The following is a 17,250-nucleotide window of genomic DNA, read 5'->3' as shown; positions in this document are numbered from 1 at the left end:
ATTTGTGTGCATGCGTCCGTATCTGTGTGTGCGCGTTCGAGTGATTTGTATGTATGTTGTGTGTGTGTGTGTGTGTGTGTGTGTGTTTGAGTGTGTGTGTTTTGAGTGTGTGTTTGAGTGCTTTGGTGCATCAGTAATGTGTGTTGTGTGTTCAGGTGGTGAGGAGGTCAGTGATGCTCTCCCCCAGTGGAGACAAGGAGAACGCTTGGCAACGGACCATGGGTGGGGCTAAGGGCCAGAGCTCCATCTCCTTACTCAACTGGAACAGGAAGAAAAACAGGGAAGGAGGAGGAGTCACCAAGAGACTGGGCAGCACCTTCAGTCTGCCGTTTGGAAACCTCAGAGACAGTGAATCCATGTACTGAGATAGACAGAGGGCAAGCTGAAATGGTGCTCGATTCCATACAGTGCACTTCCAGCCAAAAGTAGTGCACTAGGGAGTAGGGTGCCATTTCAGACTGTGCTATAGACAGACAAACCACTCAGGGAATGGCAAAGGGACATGTTCCAATCCAAGGATGAGTTGTATATGACTGGATATTCCTAGATATTGTAATGCATTATTGCAGCAAAGCAAGGAACATTCCGAATAGGAGAATTGTTCGAAGAGAAGAGGAGGATTCTATGTCCAGATGTGCAGGGAAACTACAGTGGTTTTAGAGAGCAGCCAACTGCAGGTATGTGTCACTGAAGGGGTTAAGAGCATCATGTAAATTACGTCTTAAAATAGACTAATAGTTGTGGCCCAGTATTATTGTAGCTGACTTACTATACAGCTAAAGGGCATTAGAGAGATGAAAGAAGATAAACTGGACTTACTGTCAAACTACAGCCTCTGGTCTTAAGACAATGTTGTCTTAATGTTGAAAACATGTTGTTTTACTGTACTGTTTACTGTATCCCAGAGTCTTGCTTTTCCACTCCAGTCTTAATGAGGTTACTCTCAACAGTAAAAACAACAATCACACCTACATCCATTCAGGACCTGAGTTTAACTCTTACTTTCTCAAGCTCGATCATTGTGAATCTTCTTTTTTGTTGTTGTAAGATTTAATTTTATTTGATGTTTTACAAAGCACACACAAATGACAACATCACACAAACATCAACTACATCACACCTGCCCAGACCCATTAGCACACACCCCCATCTCCAGCGCCCACATAATTTTCCGCCACATGGCCTCAAACTGCATCATTTCTTTCTCTCCGTAGCCCACTCACTTACATTTTTTTTACAATAAATCATTAGATTTTTCTATTGTGTTAATGATGCCGGATGAATTGATTTCCACATTTTTAATATACCTTTTTGCTAAGTGATTGATGAGAAAAGAATCGTCCAGCCCATTGGGTATCTCACAACACCCCCATATTCCATGTCTTGAAATATGCATACTGACGGATTAAGAGTAACATTGTAATACTTCTGACAGCCAACTTTCTAGCTCCGCCCACAGAAAAGACTGGATTATTGAGTCATTGGATGCGTTTGTAAATTCACTCTGGATATCTACTCCGATTTCAGAGCACTCTGGTCTGAGTGCGCCAGAATGCAGAATAACTGATGAATTTACGAACACCCATTGAATATGAATGGTGTCAGTAAACATCAGCCAAAAACGTAATTCAATTGTTGTCAGCAGCACAGTTACAGTCACCAATGCTCTAGACAACATGAAAACACCCTAACCAGCTCTGCTAGGGTGAGTAAAATGGTCAGAATGAGGTGTTCTCTCATTTATGTCTGGAAGTACAGTAGCTAGCAAGCTAGCCAACTTTAGCCAGTTAGCTTGGGTGCTTGAATGTCGTTGTGAGGTCAGAACATTCGGATCAACCTTACTCCTCAGCCAGAGTGTCCAGTGTGCGCTCTGAACGCTCCGAAAGCGAAGCGCTCTGAATTTGCCATTAACAATAGACAATCTGATATCCATTCTGAATATTACGAACACCCAGAGCGCACTCTGAGCTCACTCTCTGGCACTCCAGAGTGAATTTATGAACACGCCCATTATAGTTTTACACTTGGGACATGACTCTGCTGTTGTGCTGTAGAAATTGTGAATTTTGTCTCTTGTACTGTATCAATTCTATAGATAAGTTTATACTGGGTTAAGCATACATTTTCCTTAACTGTAATTTAATTAGTTATGCTCCAACTTTCCCTCCATCTTGTTCTTTTTAAGTTTTGGTTCCATTAGTTTATTTTTTTTCTAAGAGCTTGTCAGTTTGATATGCTCCTGGCAAGGTTTTGTATATCATCCCTATCATATGAACATCCTTATCTGACTCAAATACAATTCCTTCCAGGTTGCTCTGATGTCCCCAAAAAATGTGTAACTTTTAAATTGCATGTATTTGAAACTAGATTGGTCAGTCCATAATTACTTCAATTCTGTCATGGAAAAAAATTATTTCCTGATGCCTTGTCATTTACAGTTTCTATGCATTTAGTTTTCCAATTTATCTGTGAATTCTGAAAAGCTATCCAAGGATTGTTCCATAAGGTTGTGTTTTTATGGAGTGATATTGGTTCTTGTAGAATGTTTCAGTTTATTCCATGTAGTTATAGTGTTCTTAACTATGAAGTTGTTAATGTTCTTAGCTTAATGCTTTGAAAATAGACACGTAAAAAGCCTTGTGCATCTTCTTGAAGCACACAGAGTTTACAGCGGTAGCCATGTTACTGCATTCTGTGCTCCTACCAGTGTTTTTGATGTAACCGTTTTCTTTGTTTCTCTTTCTGTCATCTTGATTGTTGGGTACAAATGACTACCCACAAGGCACTTCAATGGTTATGTCACAGGAGGTTGATGGTACCTTAATTGGGGAGGACAGGCTTGTGGTAATGGCTGGAGCGGAATTAGGGGAATGGTATCAAATACATCAAACACATGGTTTCCGTGTGTTTGATGCAATTCCATGAATTCCGTTCCAGACATATGAGCCGTCCTCCCCTCAGCAGCCTCCTGCGTTATGTGTATTTTTAGTTTTTCTACTGATGTTTTGGACGACATTCTATTGCACCGGGACTTCATAGGAGGAAAAACTAACGCTCTACGTATGTCGTGACACTGAAATGGTTAACGTGGTAATATGCACATTAGGGGATTGACTAAAGACTTTTATATGTCTGGTACTTAGTAGTTAAATAGGAGAATGGACAGTCTACCATGTAGAAACCAGCTATCAATGTAAGCATAGAGAAAAGCTTACACAAAATTGTTAGACACATTTTTTTTATGTTAACATTTTCTATATTTGGATGCAAATACTATTTTAAATTCTAATACATTTATGTATTTTTTTTCTCAATAATGATTATGAGATGTTTATTTCAGATTGTGAATTAAGTCTGCCATTGTGTTCTGTGGTCTCTTGTTTGAGTGAGTGTAATTGTGTAAAGGGATTTGTATTTCTTTTGTTTATTATGAGAAACACTAATCATGGCTGGCTGCTCATATGATCAACCATCAATTCCTCTTTCGAGGTGTGCGCGTGTGCATGCACGTGAATGCTTTTTATGTGTGTTATTTGTGGAGTATTTGCACAGAATTTTGTTGATGAATTAAAGGAGTGGACCAATGCGTTGTCTCTCTCTCTCTCCCCCCACTGATTTGTCTCCATTGATGCTAACAGGTTCCGATGGTTCTCAGGGTTGTTATGTTCAGTTACCAGCATAGAAATAGTGACCAGCATCATTTTTGTTCAGTGGTTTCCAGCAGGTGTCACTATAATCCAGGTTATTGTGTCAGATGGGGCCAGATTGGTTTGTGAGAGTATTTTAAAGCAGACAGATGTACACTATATATAGAAATGTATGTGGACACCCCTTCAAATTTGTGGATTTGGCTATTTCAGCCACACCTGTTGCTGACCGGTCTATAAAATTGAGCACACAGCCATGCAATCTCCATAGACAAACATTGGCAGTCGAATGGCCTTACTGAAGAGTTTAGTGACTTTCAATGTGGCACCATCATAGGATGCTACCTTTCCATGAAGTCAGGTCATCAAATTGAAGTGCTGTTGTGAAGTGGAAACATCTAGGAGCAACAACAGCTCAGCCGCGAAGTGTTAGGCCACACAAGCTCACAGAACAGGACCACGAAGTGCTGAAGCACGTAAAAATCATCTGTCCTTGGTTGCAACACTCACTACCGAGTTCCAAATTGCCTCTGGAAGGAATGTGAGCACAAGCGCTGTTCGTCGGGAGCTTCATGCAATGGGTTTCCATGGCCAAGCAGTCGCACACAAGCTTAAGATCACCATGCACAATGCCAAGCGTTGGCTGGAGTGGTGTAAAGCTCGCTGCCATTGGACTCTAGAGAACCCGTTTCCACTGCTCCAGAGTGATGAATCACCATCTGGCAGTCCGACGGACGAATCTGGGTTTGGCGGATGCCAGGAGAACGCTACCGGCCCCAATGCAAAGTGCCAACTGTAAAGTTGGTGGAGGAGGAATAATGGTCGGGGGCTGTTTTTCATGGTTCGGGCTAGTTCCCTTAGTTCCAGTGAAGTGAAATCTTAATGCTACAGCATAAAATGTTATTCTAGATGATTATGTGCTTTCAACCTTGTGGCAACAGTTTGGGGAAGGCCCTTTCCTGTTTCAGCATGACAATGCCCCCATGCACAAAGCGAGGTCCATACAGAAATGGTTTGTCAAAATCGGTGTGGAAGAACTTCACTGGCCTGCACAGGATGCTACCTTTGATTGACCTCAACCCAATCAAACACCTTTGGGATGAATTGGAATGCCGACTGCGAGCCAGGCCTAATTGCCCAACATCAGTGCCCAACCTCACAAATGCTCTTGTGGTTGAATTTAAGAATTTAAGCTAGTGGAAAGCCTTCCCAGAATAATGGAGGCTGTTATATTAGCAAAGCGGGGACCATCTCCATATTAATACCCATGATTTTGCAATTAGATGTTCAACGAGCAGATGTCCGCATACTTTCGGTCATCTAGTGTATGTATGAAAATTTGTGAGGAATAGGGAACCCATTATAGAAAACATTGCTATTTGTAAAATAAATGCTTTGATCCATTGAAGTGTGTGTATTGTGCATGTGATAGATATGTATAACATTTGTACCATGGTTATCACTAAAGAAGCCAGCATGTAATTATTTGAGGCACATAAAGAGAGAGAGAGATCTGAAAACAGATAGATTTTTTCAGTTCATAGGGACTGTCTCTCTCGGGCATCCCATCTCTAGGTAAATAAATAACACAGTAGAAAGATAAATAGGCAAGGCATCTCCCTAGTAGGTCATGTATGCCATGATGCTCTCCTAAAACCCCTCTTGCATGAATCTACACAGATTTCTATGCCTCTGTACTACCCTGTGCATGCACATACTCACACTCACTCTATTTCCCTGTCTCTCTCTCACACACACACATTCTCTATCAGTCCAGTTGTAAATCTAAGTGGATCTGTATTCCCCTCTGACCCTTAGGCAAAGTGCTCCTGTGTTTACTCCTCAGACAACAATTTTTCAATCAGTAATCAATGAACAAAGCAGCTGGGAATTATTGACCCAAGCCAAGGCCCAGCACCACACGATGATAACCCAGGGAATTCTGCAGTGTTTGTTTCCGCACGCATCTGTGTGTGTGTGTGAGCAATATGCATTTTTAGGTTAAAAAAAAGTACATTCAGGGTGGACAACAATCATAGAACAAGGAATCACTAACACTTTAATTTACAACTTGGCTTCATGGTGAGTGTGTATGTGTGATGGTAATATCCTCTGAGCAGCAGATTATTTCTGTCTGTCGGTGAGGTGAGGTGTGTGTGTGAGTATTTTGAATAGGTTAGGGTTACATTACGCTACCCTTAGCTAAGGACCTCCACCCTATCTTCCTGTTCAACCCTGACAGCCAATCAGATGCTGTGTTGGTGTCGAGGTCCAGGGTTCTGCATGTTCTCAGCTGACCAACTATAAATCAATCTGGATTCCATTCCATTCTTTATTAGAGCTGATGCTGTTACACTTTTCAGTGTTAGGGAATTAACACCTGTGGTGTATCACGTTGTTGGGTGTTGTTTTAACATTGTAGGGTGTAAAGCTTTAATTACATATTTCTTTTCCAGGTTGCCTTTCGAGTGAATTTTAGAGGTACCTGTACCACCCCTGACTGTGTTTGCTAGTGACAGAGACATGGTTGTTGCATTAATGGATGTCATTCCTGTAGCCTTCACCAAGTGAGTGTCTAAAATAATATTTTATCATCATTCGATTACAGTAAAAATGTATTGTTGACAATACCATACTTCGACAGCCTAGTTTTATCCTAATACAGTAGTCTGAAACTACTGCAGTTTCAGGCTACTGCAGTGGTCACATTGGCAAGTCATATTATGCTGGCTTGTAAAGTGTTATGTAATTCCCATTGGAATCTAGCCAGAGTTAAAAAATATCCAACAATTTGAACTTGGCATCACCCGCAATCTGCAGTTAAAATGACTGCCAATGTAGAGAAGATTGATAATTGACCCTACCTAAACCTTAAACTGGAACAACCAGCTCAATAATGGGTGAAATACGTTTTACAGATTGGATTAGTTTAGAAAAATGTATGTTATTTATCTTTGTGCTGTATAAGATCAATTCATCAATCAATGTGCATGCAGAAACATAGCTATTTAAACAAACTATTATAAAAAGCAACCTGCAACAAAGCATGCTGGGAAATATGATCATGAGACCCCTCTTATGTCTTTTTCACTCCAAGACAGTTAATGGAAATTAACTAATCACAGTTCAGTAATAGCAACACCACCTGGACAACACTTTGTTTATTAGCCGCATGTTTTGTCACTTTCAATCCCACTGGTGTTAACCCCACTTGAATCAACACTCAGATATAACACTCACAACACTATTTACCTCAAAGCCGAGACTTTAACACCCGCAAATTCAGCCTCCCTATGACACATCACCAGCCACCCAATGACACTGTGGCGTCAACGCAGGGGCCTTGTACACTTCCAGCCCCAGGGAAAGTTGGAGGGTAGTGAAAGGGGCAGTGTGGTATTGGAGAAGGATAGAGGATGGGGTTGGATGAAGGTGAGGATTGGAGGGGTACCACGTGAGACTCACAGTTTCAGAGAGTCAGTTTGTGACTGTACTATATCTTCACAAACCCCTTCTTCAATCCACTCACTGCTACAAAGAGATAAATATACTTATGTGCTTCCTTTCAACCTTTTCCCTCAAACTCTTCTTTCCTTCTCTCTCTACCTCACTGACTGTCTCTCTCACCCTCCCTCTCGTCTCCTCCCTCCACATTCTCTCTCTCTCTCTTTGTTATCGAGGTCCAGACTAGTAGATGTATATTTTATGGTTGGCTCTGGAGGCTTTTACCATTAATTATACAATACCACTAAGCTCTCCATTTGGCGGACAGATGTTATTTTTTCTTTAGGAGAGAAAGGGGACTGCTACTCCATAATTTAGAGGTACTCCTGTTCACCAAGAATAAATAAATAAACAAAGCAACAAACAAACCAATGTATGCACACTAGAGCTAGGCTACTGCACACATGTAGAGACATGTAGTACATCAGCACATGCATAGTAGTGGACAGACTCATTTAGAGTGAGAAGTATTTTTTGTCTTGTGTCAGTAGATTTAAACTATATTATTGTAGTATTTCTGGTTGTTCTCATAGGGCCTGATTCACATTTAGTAAAAGTACAACTTTCCTATGCACTTTAAATAGTTGGTATTCAGACTTACTTAATGCAGGTGTGTAATGCGCACTGAATAAATGTAATTCAACCGCTGAAAACCCTCCCGCTTGCTGGCCAACATATTTTTTCATTGAGTTTTCATTCAATCGGGTTTTCAGCACATTTATATTAAGCCATTCCTTTAAATAAGTGTGTACCTTTACTTCAAATTTTGTTGACAGTCTTGCTAGAATACATCGTTTAAGAATATAGGGATCAATGAAAGAAATCCATCTAAATATACGTATATTCATCTCCGTTTCACACCCAACTGGTAGATTTAAAAAATACTCTGATCTTGTAGATTATTTAGAAACATTTTAGGCTTCAGAAAGTATTCACACCCCTTGACTTTTTCCACATTTTGTTGTGTTACAAAGTGGGATTAAATGGATTTAGTTGTCATTTTTGGTTAGCGATCTACACAAAATACTCTGTAATGTCAAAGTGGAAGAACATTTATTTAAAAATTATGACAAATAAAACACTACTATATTTTTTTTGATAAGTATTCATCACCCTGAGACAAAAGATGTTAGAAACACATTTGGCAGCAATGAGTCTTTCTGGGTAAGACTCTAAGATCTTTGAAGACCTGGATTGTAAAATATTTGCCCATTATTCTTTACAAAATTCTTCAACTCTGTCAAATTGGTTGTTGATCATTGTTAGAAAGCCATTTTCAAGTCTTGCCATGGATGTTTCAAGACGATTTAATTCAAAAATGTAATTAGGCCACTCTGGAACATTCAGTCGTCTTAGTATGCAACTCCAGTGTAGATTTGGCCTTGTGTTTTAGGTTATTGTCCTGCTTAAATGTGAATTTGTCTCCCAGTGCCTGTTGGAAAGAAGACTGAACCAGGTTTTTCTCTAGGATTTTGCCTCTGCTGTATTCCGTTTCTTTTTATCCTAAGAACTCCCCAGTCCTTGCCGATGGCAAGCATACAGTACCCATAACATGATGCAGCAACCTCCAAACTTAACACTTGTATTCCTTTTTATTTTTTGCAGTATTACTTTAGTGCCTTGTTGCAAACAGGATGCATGTTTTGGATTTGTTATATTCTGTACAAGCTTCCTTCTTTTCACTCTGTCATTTAGGTTAGTATTGTGGAGTACCTAGTTTCACTGTGTAACTGTTTTAAAATCACCATTGGCCTCATGGTGAAATCCCTGAGCAGTTTCCTTCCTTTCTGGCAACTGAGTTAGGAAGGATGCCTGTAACTTTGTTGTGACTGTGTGTGTTGATACACCATCCAAAGCCTAATTAATAAACACCATGCTCAAAGGGATGTTCAGCATCTGCTGTTATTTAATTAACATTTTTTTTTACACATCTACCAATCGGTGCCCTTCTTTGTAAAGCATTGTAAAACCTCCCTGGTCTTTGTGGTTGAATCTGTGCTTGAAATGTACTACTTGATTGAGTGAGCTTACAGATAATTGAATGTGTGGGGTACAGAGATGGAGTAGTTACTAAAATATCATGTTAAGCACAGTGACTGTACATACATACCCCAACCAGAAGCCATGGATTACAGGCAACATCTGCACTGAGCTAAAGGGTAGAGCTGCAGCTTTCAAGGAGCGGGACTCTAACCCGGACACTTATAATACATTCTGTTATGCCCTCTGACGAACCATCAAACAAGCAAATGTCAATACAGGACTAAGATTTAATCGTACTACACCGGCTATGCCGCTTGTCGAATATGGCAGGGCTTGCAAACTATTACAGACTACAAAGGGAAGCACAGCTGCGAGCTACCTGTGACACAAGCCTACCAGACGAGCTAAATAACTTCTATGCTTACTTCGAGGCAAGCAACACTGAAGCATGCATGAAAGCATCAGCTATTCCAGACGACTGTCTGATCACGCTGTCTGTAGCCGATGTGAGTAAGACCTGTAAACAGGTCAACATTCACAAGGCCGCAGGGACAGACGGATTACCGGGACACGTACTCCAAGCATGCGCTGACCGACTGGCAAGTGTCTTCACTGACATTTGTCCCTGACCGAGTCTTTAATACCAACATGTTTCAAGCAGACCACCATTGTCCCTGTGCCCAAGAACACCAAGGTAACCTGCCTTAATGACTACCGACCCACAGCACTCACATCTGTAGCCGTGAAGTGCTTTGAAAGGCTGGTCATGGCTCACATTAACTCCAATTTACATACCACCCAAAAGATCCACATATGATGCAATCTCTATTCCCTTTTACACCTGGACAAAAGGAACACATATGTGAGAATGCTATTCATTGACAACAGCTCAGTGTTCAACACCATAGTGCCCATAAAGCTCTAAACTAAGATAAGCTAAGGACCCTGGGATTAAACACCTCCCTCTGCAACTGGATGCTGGAATTCCTGACGGGCCAACCCCAGGTGGTAAGGGTAGGTAATAACACATCTGCTACACTGATCCTCAACACAGGGGCCCCTCAGGGGTGCATGCTCAGTCCCTTCCTGTACTCCCTGTTCACCCATGACTGCATGGCCAAGCACAACTCCAACACCATCATTACATTTTCTGACGACACAACACTGGTAGGCCTGATCACGGACAACGATGAGACAGCCTATAGAGAGGAGGTCAGAGACCTGACAGTCTGGTGCCAGGATAACAAACTTTCCCTCAACGTGATCAAAACAAAGGAGATGATTGTGGACTACAGAAAAAGGAGGACCAAGAATGCCCCCATTCTCATCAACAGGGCTGTAGTGGAGCAGGTTGTGAGCTTCAAATTCCTTGCTGTCCACATCACCAACAAACTATCATGGTCCAAACACACCAAAACAGTCGTGAAGAAGGCACGACAATAGCTTTTCCCCTCAGGAGACTGAAAAGATTTGGCATGGGTCCTCAGATCCTTAAAAAGTTCTACAGCTGCACCATCGAGAGCATCCTGACTGGTTGCAACACCACCTGGTATGGTAACTGCTTGGCCTCCGACCGCAAGGCACTTCAGAGGGTAGTGTGTATGGCCCAGTACATCACTGGGGCCAAGCTTCCTGCCATCCAGGACCTCTATACCAGGTGATGTCAGAGGAAGGCCGAAAAACTGCATTGCTGTTTAAGGGCTTATAAGTAAGCATTTCACTGTAAGATCTACACCTGTTGTATTCGGCGCATGTGACAAATAAAATTATATTTGATTTGATTTGATATTATTGAACACAGAATAATTCCATACCACTTACCATGTGATTTGTTAAGCACATATTTCCACTTGAACTTATTTAAGCTTGTCATAACAATGGGGTTGAATACTTATTGACTCAAGACAATCCACCTTTTCATTTTATATATATATTTTACATTTTCTACAAACAAAATTCCACTTTGACGTTATGGGATATTGTGTGTGGATCAGTGACACAAAATTTTAATTTAATCAATTTTAAATTCAGGCTGTAACACAACAACATTTGGAAAAATTAAAGGGGTGTGAATACTTATATATGAATCACTGAATATATGAATCATAAAAAAAACTGCTGTTGTTTATCGATACATTGGTTTGGTTCATCCTGGAAGTAAGGTTTCCATATTCAATTGTTCAAACCATAAAATATTGTAAGGTGAGAAAAGTATAACAGTCGTCTATATGGTAGTCTATAAATCTACCCTAATAATCCTCACTAAACATGGAACTGATAACAACTGTCCAGTCGTCAAGAACCATGCGCCATGGCTTCAGGTGTAAACTGCTATGTAGGGTCTGCAGTCCATAATGATTCAAATCGGCTACATGTCCCAAATTATTGCACAACTTGTAATATATTAGCCTATTGTGATCCACTATTGCTAGCGATCCTCAGGAACAACCACATGAATGTGTCAGTGAAAAGAAAGGTAAACTAATGATGTAATGGAATGATGCAAAATGTAAGGAAGTTAAACAAAAGTGACAGTTCTAAATGTATGACGGTATAACCATAGAGATCCTATTAAATACCATTAGTATTGTAATTCTGTCACGACTCCTACCGTAGGTAGCTCCCCCTCCTGTTCGGGTGGCGCTCGGCGATCGTCGTCGCCGGCCTACTAGCTGCCACTGATTTCCTTTTCCCCCTTTTTGTTGATTGTGTGCACCTGTTTTTGGTTTGGGCTGATTAGCTGGGCTATTTTAGCCAGGAGGCCCGCCTGCTCTGTGTGCGGGATTATTTGTTTGGTACTGTATTGCTTGTGTATGCACGCTCATTTATATTTTTGAAGTGCGAGTGCGTATGTTGCGCCGACCTGTTTTTGTCCCATGTGTTTGGGCACGTTGGTTTTGGTGTGCGCTCTAGTTCGCTGTTGGGGCGGCTTGTGTTTTGCCGTTGTGTGTTAAATAAATAACACTACCCTGCATTCTCTGTCTCCTGCTCCTGACTCTGCACCCACTACACCCTAGCGTTACAGAATCCCGCACCAGATCCTGATGGAGTCAGCAGGGTAGTGTGATCGAATACAGCCCTAAAGTGGTGGGTGAACTCTGGGTAGTGATCCCTCGCCGAGTCCGGACTGTTCCAGACTGCGTTGGCCCACTCCAGAGCTCGGCCCTTCAGGCAGGAATCGAGGGCACTCACACTCTCCTCCCCGAGGGAGTAGGTCTCACGGTGGCCAGGTACAGCTAGAGCTGGAGCAGAAATCCCTGGCACCCAGCCGGATGAAGGGGGGAAGGAGGCGGATTAGTCAGCAGTGGCCTCCTCTCCCCACCTCCGGCTCCTCCGACTAATCCGCCTCCTTCCCCCCTTCATCCGGCTGGGTGCCAGGGATTTCTGCTCCAGCTCTAGCTGTACCTGGCCACCGTGAGACCTACTCCCTCGGGGAGGAGAGTGTGAGTGCCCTCGATTCCTGCCTGAAGGGCCGAGCTCTGGAGTGGGCCAACGCAGTCTGGAACAGTCCGGACTCGGCGAGGGATCACTACCCAGAGTTCACCCACCACTTTAGGGCTGTATTCGATCACCCTCCAGAGGGAAGAGCGGCGGGTGAGCGGCTGGAGTTCCGGACCTTGGCTGCTGGGGCGGGGTGGAACGACAGGGCCCTGATGGACCATTACCAGTGTAGTCTCCGGGAGGACGTCTGCAGGGAGCTAGCGTGTCGAGACAACACTCTCTCTCTCGACGAGCTCATCGACATGTCGATTCGACTGGACAATCTGCTGGCTGCCCGCGGGCGTTCTGAAAGGGTCCTGTCTGTTCCACCCCCGTGCACTCCCGCCCCTATTCCTATGGAATTGGGGGGGCTGTGCCGAGGGGTACCGGAGGAGATGGCTCCTCCTGCACCAGCTGTGGTCGGAGAGGACACACGGCCGACCGGTGCTGGAGGAGTCAGTCTGGGAGTCGAGAGGGCAGGCAGAACCCTTCTCGGTCACCCCAGGTGAGTCAGCATCAAACTCACCCAGAACCCCCTGTCGGTCACATGTTCGTTGAAATTGTTTTTTCTGATTTTGTTTCCCTCTTCCCAGCATAGGGCGTTAGTCGATTCAGGCGCAGCTGGGAACTTTATGGATCGCGGACTCGCCATTAAGCTGGGTATTCCGCTAGTGCCGATAGATCCCCCTTCCCCGTACACTCCCTAGATAGCCGGCCATTAGGGTCAGGGTTGGTCAGGGAGGCCACGGTTCCACTGGACATGGTAACGCAGGGGAATAATAAGGAACGGATTAGTCTCTTCCTTATCCACTCACCTGGGTTTCCGGTGGTGCTGGGGGTTCCCTGGCTGGCTAGTCACAATCCCCGGTTTTCGTGGAGACAGGGGGTTCTCCAGGGGTGGTCAGAGGAGTGTTCAGGAAGGTGTATAGGAGTTTCCATCGGTGCCACGTTGGTGGAGAGTCCAGACCAGGTTTCCACTGTGCGCATCCCCCCTGAATACGCCAATTTGGCGATCGCTTTCTGTAAAAAGAGGGCGACCAAATTAACACCTCATCGACAGGGGGATTGTGCGATAGATCTCCAGGTAAACGCTGTACTTCCCAAGAGTCATGTGTACCCTTTGTCACAGGAAGAGACGTTGGCTATGGAGACATATGTCAGGGAATCTCTGGGACAGGGGTACATTCGGCCCTCCATTTCACCCGCCTCCTCGAGTTTCTTTTTTGTGAAGAAAAAGGAGGGAGGTCTGCGTCCATGCATTGATTACAGAGGTCTAAATTCTATTACGGTGGGGTTTAGTTACCCGCTACCTCTGATCACTACGGCGGTGGAATCATTTCATGGTGCAAGGTTCTTCACAAAACTGGACCTCAGGAGCGCGTATAACCTGGTGCGTATCAAGAAGGGAGACAAGTGGAAAACCGCATTTAGTACCACATCGGGCCATTATGAGTACCTCGTCATGCCGTATGGGTTAAAGAATGCTCCAGCCGTCTTTCAATCCTTTGTAGACGAGATTCTCAGGGACCTGCACAGGCAGGGCGTGATTGTCTATATCGATGATATTCTGGTATATTCCGCCACCCGCGCCGCGCATGTGTCTCTGGTGTGCAAGGTGCTTGGGAGACTGCTGGAGCATGACCTATATGTCAAGGCTGAGAAGTGTATGTTCTCCAAACGAGCCGTCTCCTTTCTGGGTTATCGCATTTCCACCACGGGGGTGGTGATGGAGTGTGACCGCGTTAATGCCGTGCGTAATTGGCCGACTCCAACCACGGTGAAGGAGGTGCAGTGGTTCTTAGGGTTTGCCAATTACTACCGGAGGTTTATCCAGGGTTTTGGCCAGGTAGCGGCTCCGATTACCTCACTGCTGAAGGGGGGTCCGGTGCGTTTGCGGTGGTCGACTGAAGCAGACAGAGCCTTCAAGAGGTTGAAGGCGCTGTTCACCGATGCACCCGTGTTGGCGCACCCGGACCCCTCTCTAGCCATCATAGTGGAGGTGGACGCATCCGAGGCTGGGGTGGGTGCCGTGCTGTCACAGCGCTCGGGTACACCACCTAAACTCCGCCCCTGCGCTTTCTTTTCGAAGAAGCTCGGTCCGGCGGAGCGTAACTATGATGTGGGGGACCGGGAGTTGTTAGCGGTGGTAAAGGCCCTGAGGGTGTGGAGACACTGGCTTGAGGGGGCTAAGCACCCCTTTCTCATCTGGACCAACCATCGGAACCTGGAGTATATCCGGGCAGCCCGGAGACTGAATCCGCGTCAGGCAAGGTGGGCCATGTTCTTCACCAGGTTCAGGTTTACTCAATCCTACAGACCGGGCTCCCTGAACACGAAGGCCGACGCGCTGTCCCGTCTCTATGACACAGAGGACCGGCCCATCGATCCAACTCCCATCATTCCGGCGCCTAGGCTGGTGGCACCGGTGGTATGGGAGGTGGACTCGGACATCGAGCGGGCGTTAAGGATGGAACCTGCACCTTCACAGTGTCCCACGGGTCGCTTGTACGTGCCGCTTGGTGTTCGGGATCAATTGATTCGGTGGGCCCACACTCTACACTCTACCCTCTTCGGGTCATCCGGGTGTGGCGAGGATAGTGCGGGGTCTCAGGGGGAAGTACTGGTGGCCCACCTTGGCTAAGGACATTAGGGTCTACGTCTCTTCCTGTTCGGTATGCGCCCAGAGTAGGGCTCCTAGGCACCTTCCGAGAGGGAAGTTACAGCCCCTCCCCGTTCCACAACGGCCATGGTCGCACCTGTCAGTGGACTTCCTGACCGATCTCCCCCCGTCTCAGGGGAACACTACGGTCCTGGTTGTTGTGGATCGGTTTTCAAAGTCCTGCCGTCTCCTCCCGTTGCCCGGTCTCCCTACGGCCCTACAGACTGCGGAGGCCCTATTTACCCATGTCTTCTGGCACTACGGGGTGCCGGAGGACATTGTCTCTGATCGAGGGTCCCAGTTCACGTCCAGGGTATGGAAGGCGTTTATGGAACGTCTGGGGGTCTCGGTCAGCTTGACCTCCGGTTATCACCCTGAGAGTAATGGGCAGGCGGAGAGGGTGAACCAGGAGGTGGGCAGGTTTCTGCGGTCGTATTGCCAGGACCGGCCAGGGGAGTGGGCTAGGTACATCCCATGGGCAGAATTGGCCCAGAACTCACTCCGCCACTCCTCTACTAACCTATCACCCTTCCAGTGTGTTTTGGGTTACTAACCGGTCCTGGCACCATGGCACCAGAGTCAGACCGAGGCTCCTGCGGTGGAGGAGTGGGTGCAGTGCTCCAAGGAGACCTGGAGAGCCGTCCAGGAATCCCTGAAACAAGCCAGTGGACGGCAGAAGAGGAGCGCTGACCGCCACCGCAGTGAGGCCCCCGTGTTCGTACCTGCTCTGTGTGCGGGATTATTTGTTTGGTACTGTATTGCTTGTGTGTGCACGCTCATTTATATTTTTGAAGTGCGAGTGCATATGTTGCGCCAACCTGTTTTTGTCCCATGTGTTTGGGCACGTTGGTTTTGGTGTGCGCTCTAGTTCGGCTTGTGTTTTGCCATTGTGTGTTAAATAAATAACACTACCCTGCATTCTCTGCCTCCTGCTCCTGACTCTGCACCCACTACGCCCTAGCGTTACAGAATCCCGCACCAGAGCAGGCGGGCCTCCTGGCTAAAATAGCCCAGCTAATCAGCCCAAACCAAAAACAGGTGCACACAATCAACAAAAAGGGGGAAAAGGAAATCAGTGGCAGCTAGTAGGCCGGCGACGACGACCGCCGAGCGCCACCCGAACAAGAGGGGGAGCTACCTACGGTAGGAGTCGTGGCAAATTCCTAATTATATGGGTATAACTAATGGTGGCTATAAATAGTGGCTAATATTTTACATGATACAAATTGCAGAAAAAAACATGGAGAAGCTTGGGTATCCAAATTTCATCCCTGCAAGTTATAAGGCCAGCATTTACCTCACTGTGGGTGATACGTTGATATGCGTCAGTTTCCTGCCATTAGTGCCATATAACTGGTTTCACATTTGTCTCTAGCAATCATAAGGTAAAATAGATAGAAAACAATAGTCATTTATATTCTTCTGTAAACACACTTCCACACCATAATTTCTTTGATCTCCACCCCAAAATAGTAGCGGGTGAATAGCATGCTGTTATCAAGCTTAAGTTAAAGGTCAGAATACATATAGAAAGAAAAGAGCATTACAAGGAAAGTATGTTCCATGTATGTACACTTAAAATGTAACATTTTATATTTTGAATTAAAGACTGGAAATCAGGTTATTACAATATCTGAAAATGTGAAAAATAGAATAGTAGAGGAAATTTGAATATTCAATTAATATATGTTTAATATTCATTCATGCATTTAGTACTGTAACAGAGAAGCAGTGTGTTATGTGTTAGGCTAGGTATCCTGATGTCTAGTCTTGGGGTCTTGGGACCACTCTCCTCGTCTCCCTCAGGCAAGATGAAACACACTCCAGAGTTGGGTAATGACCACTCGCCCCTAACACACACACACACACACACACACACACACACACACACACACACACACACACACACACACACACACACACACACACACACACACACACACACACACACACACACACACACACAGACAGGGATAA

The 17,250-nt window shown here is 44.9% G+C and overlaps 1 protein-coding gene across 1 annotated transcript in view; it reads left to right on the top strand.

Annotated features, from left to right (window-relative positions):
- LOC106584065 (rhophilin-1) overlaps positions 1–585 on the top strand; it is a 59,296-nt gene extending 58,711 nt beyond the window's left edge. Inside the window, exon 16 of the mRNA XM_082967850.1 lies at positions 156–585. Coding sequence (XP_082823976.1) covers positions 156–365 — 210 coding nt within the window. The 3' untranslated portion in view covers positions 366–585. The remainder of the gene's footprint in view (positions 1–155) is intronic.
- The last annotated feature ends 16,665 nt before the right edge of the window (positions 586–17,250 follow it).

Source organism: Salmo salar, chromosome 23 (assembly GCF_965601325.2).
Source record: "Salmo salar chromosome 23, fSalSal1, whole genome shotgun sequence".
Classification (NCBI taxonomy): Eukaryota; Metazoa; Chordata; class Actinopteri; order Salmoniformes; family Salmonidae; genus Salmo; species Salmo salar.
Note: the sequence above shows the minus strand (reverse complement) of the source record. Positions and strands in the feature narration are given on the sequence as shown.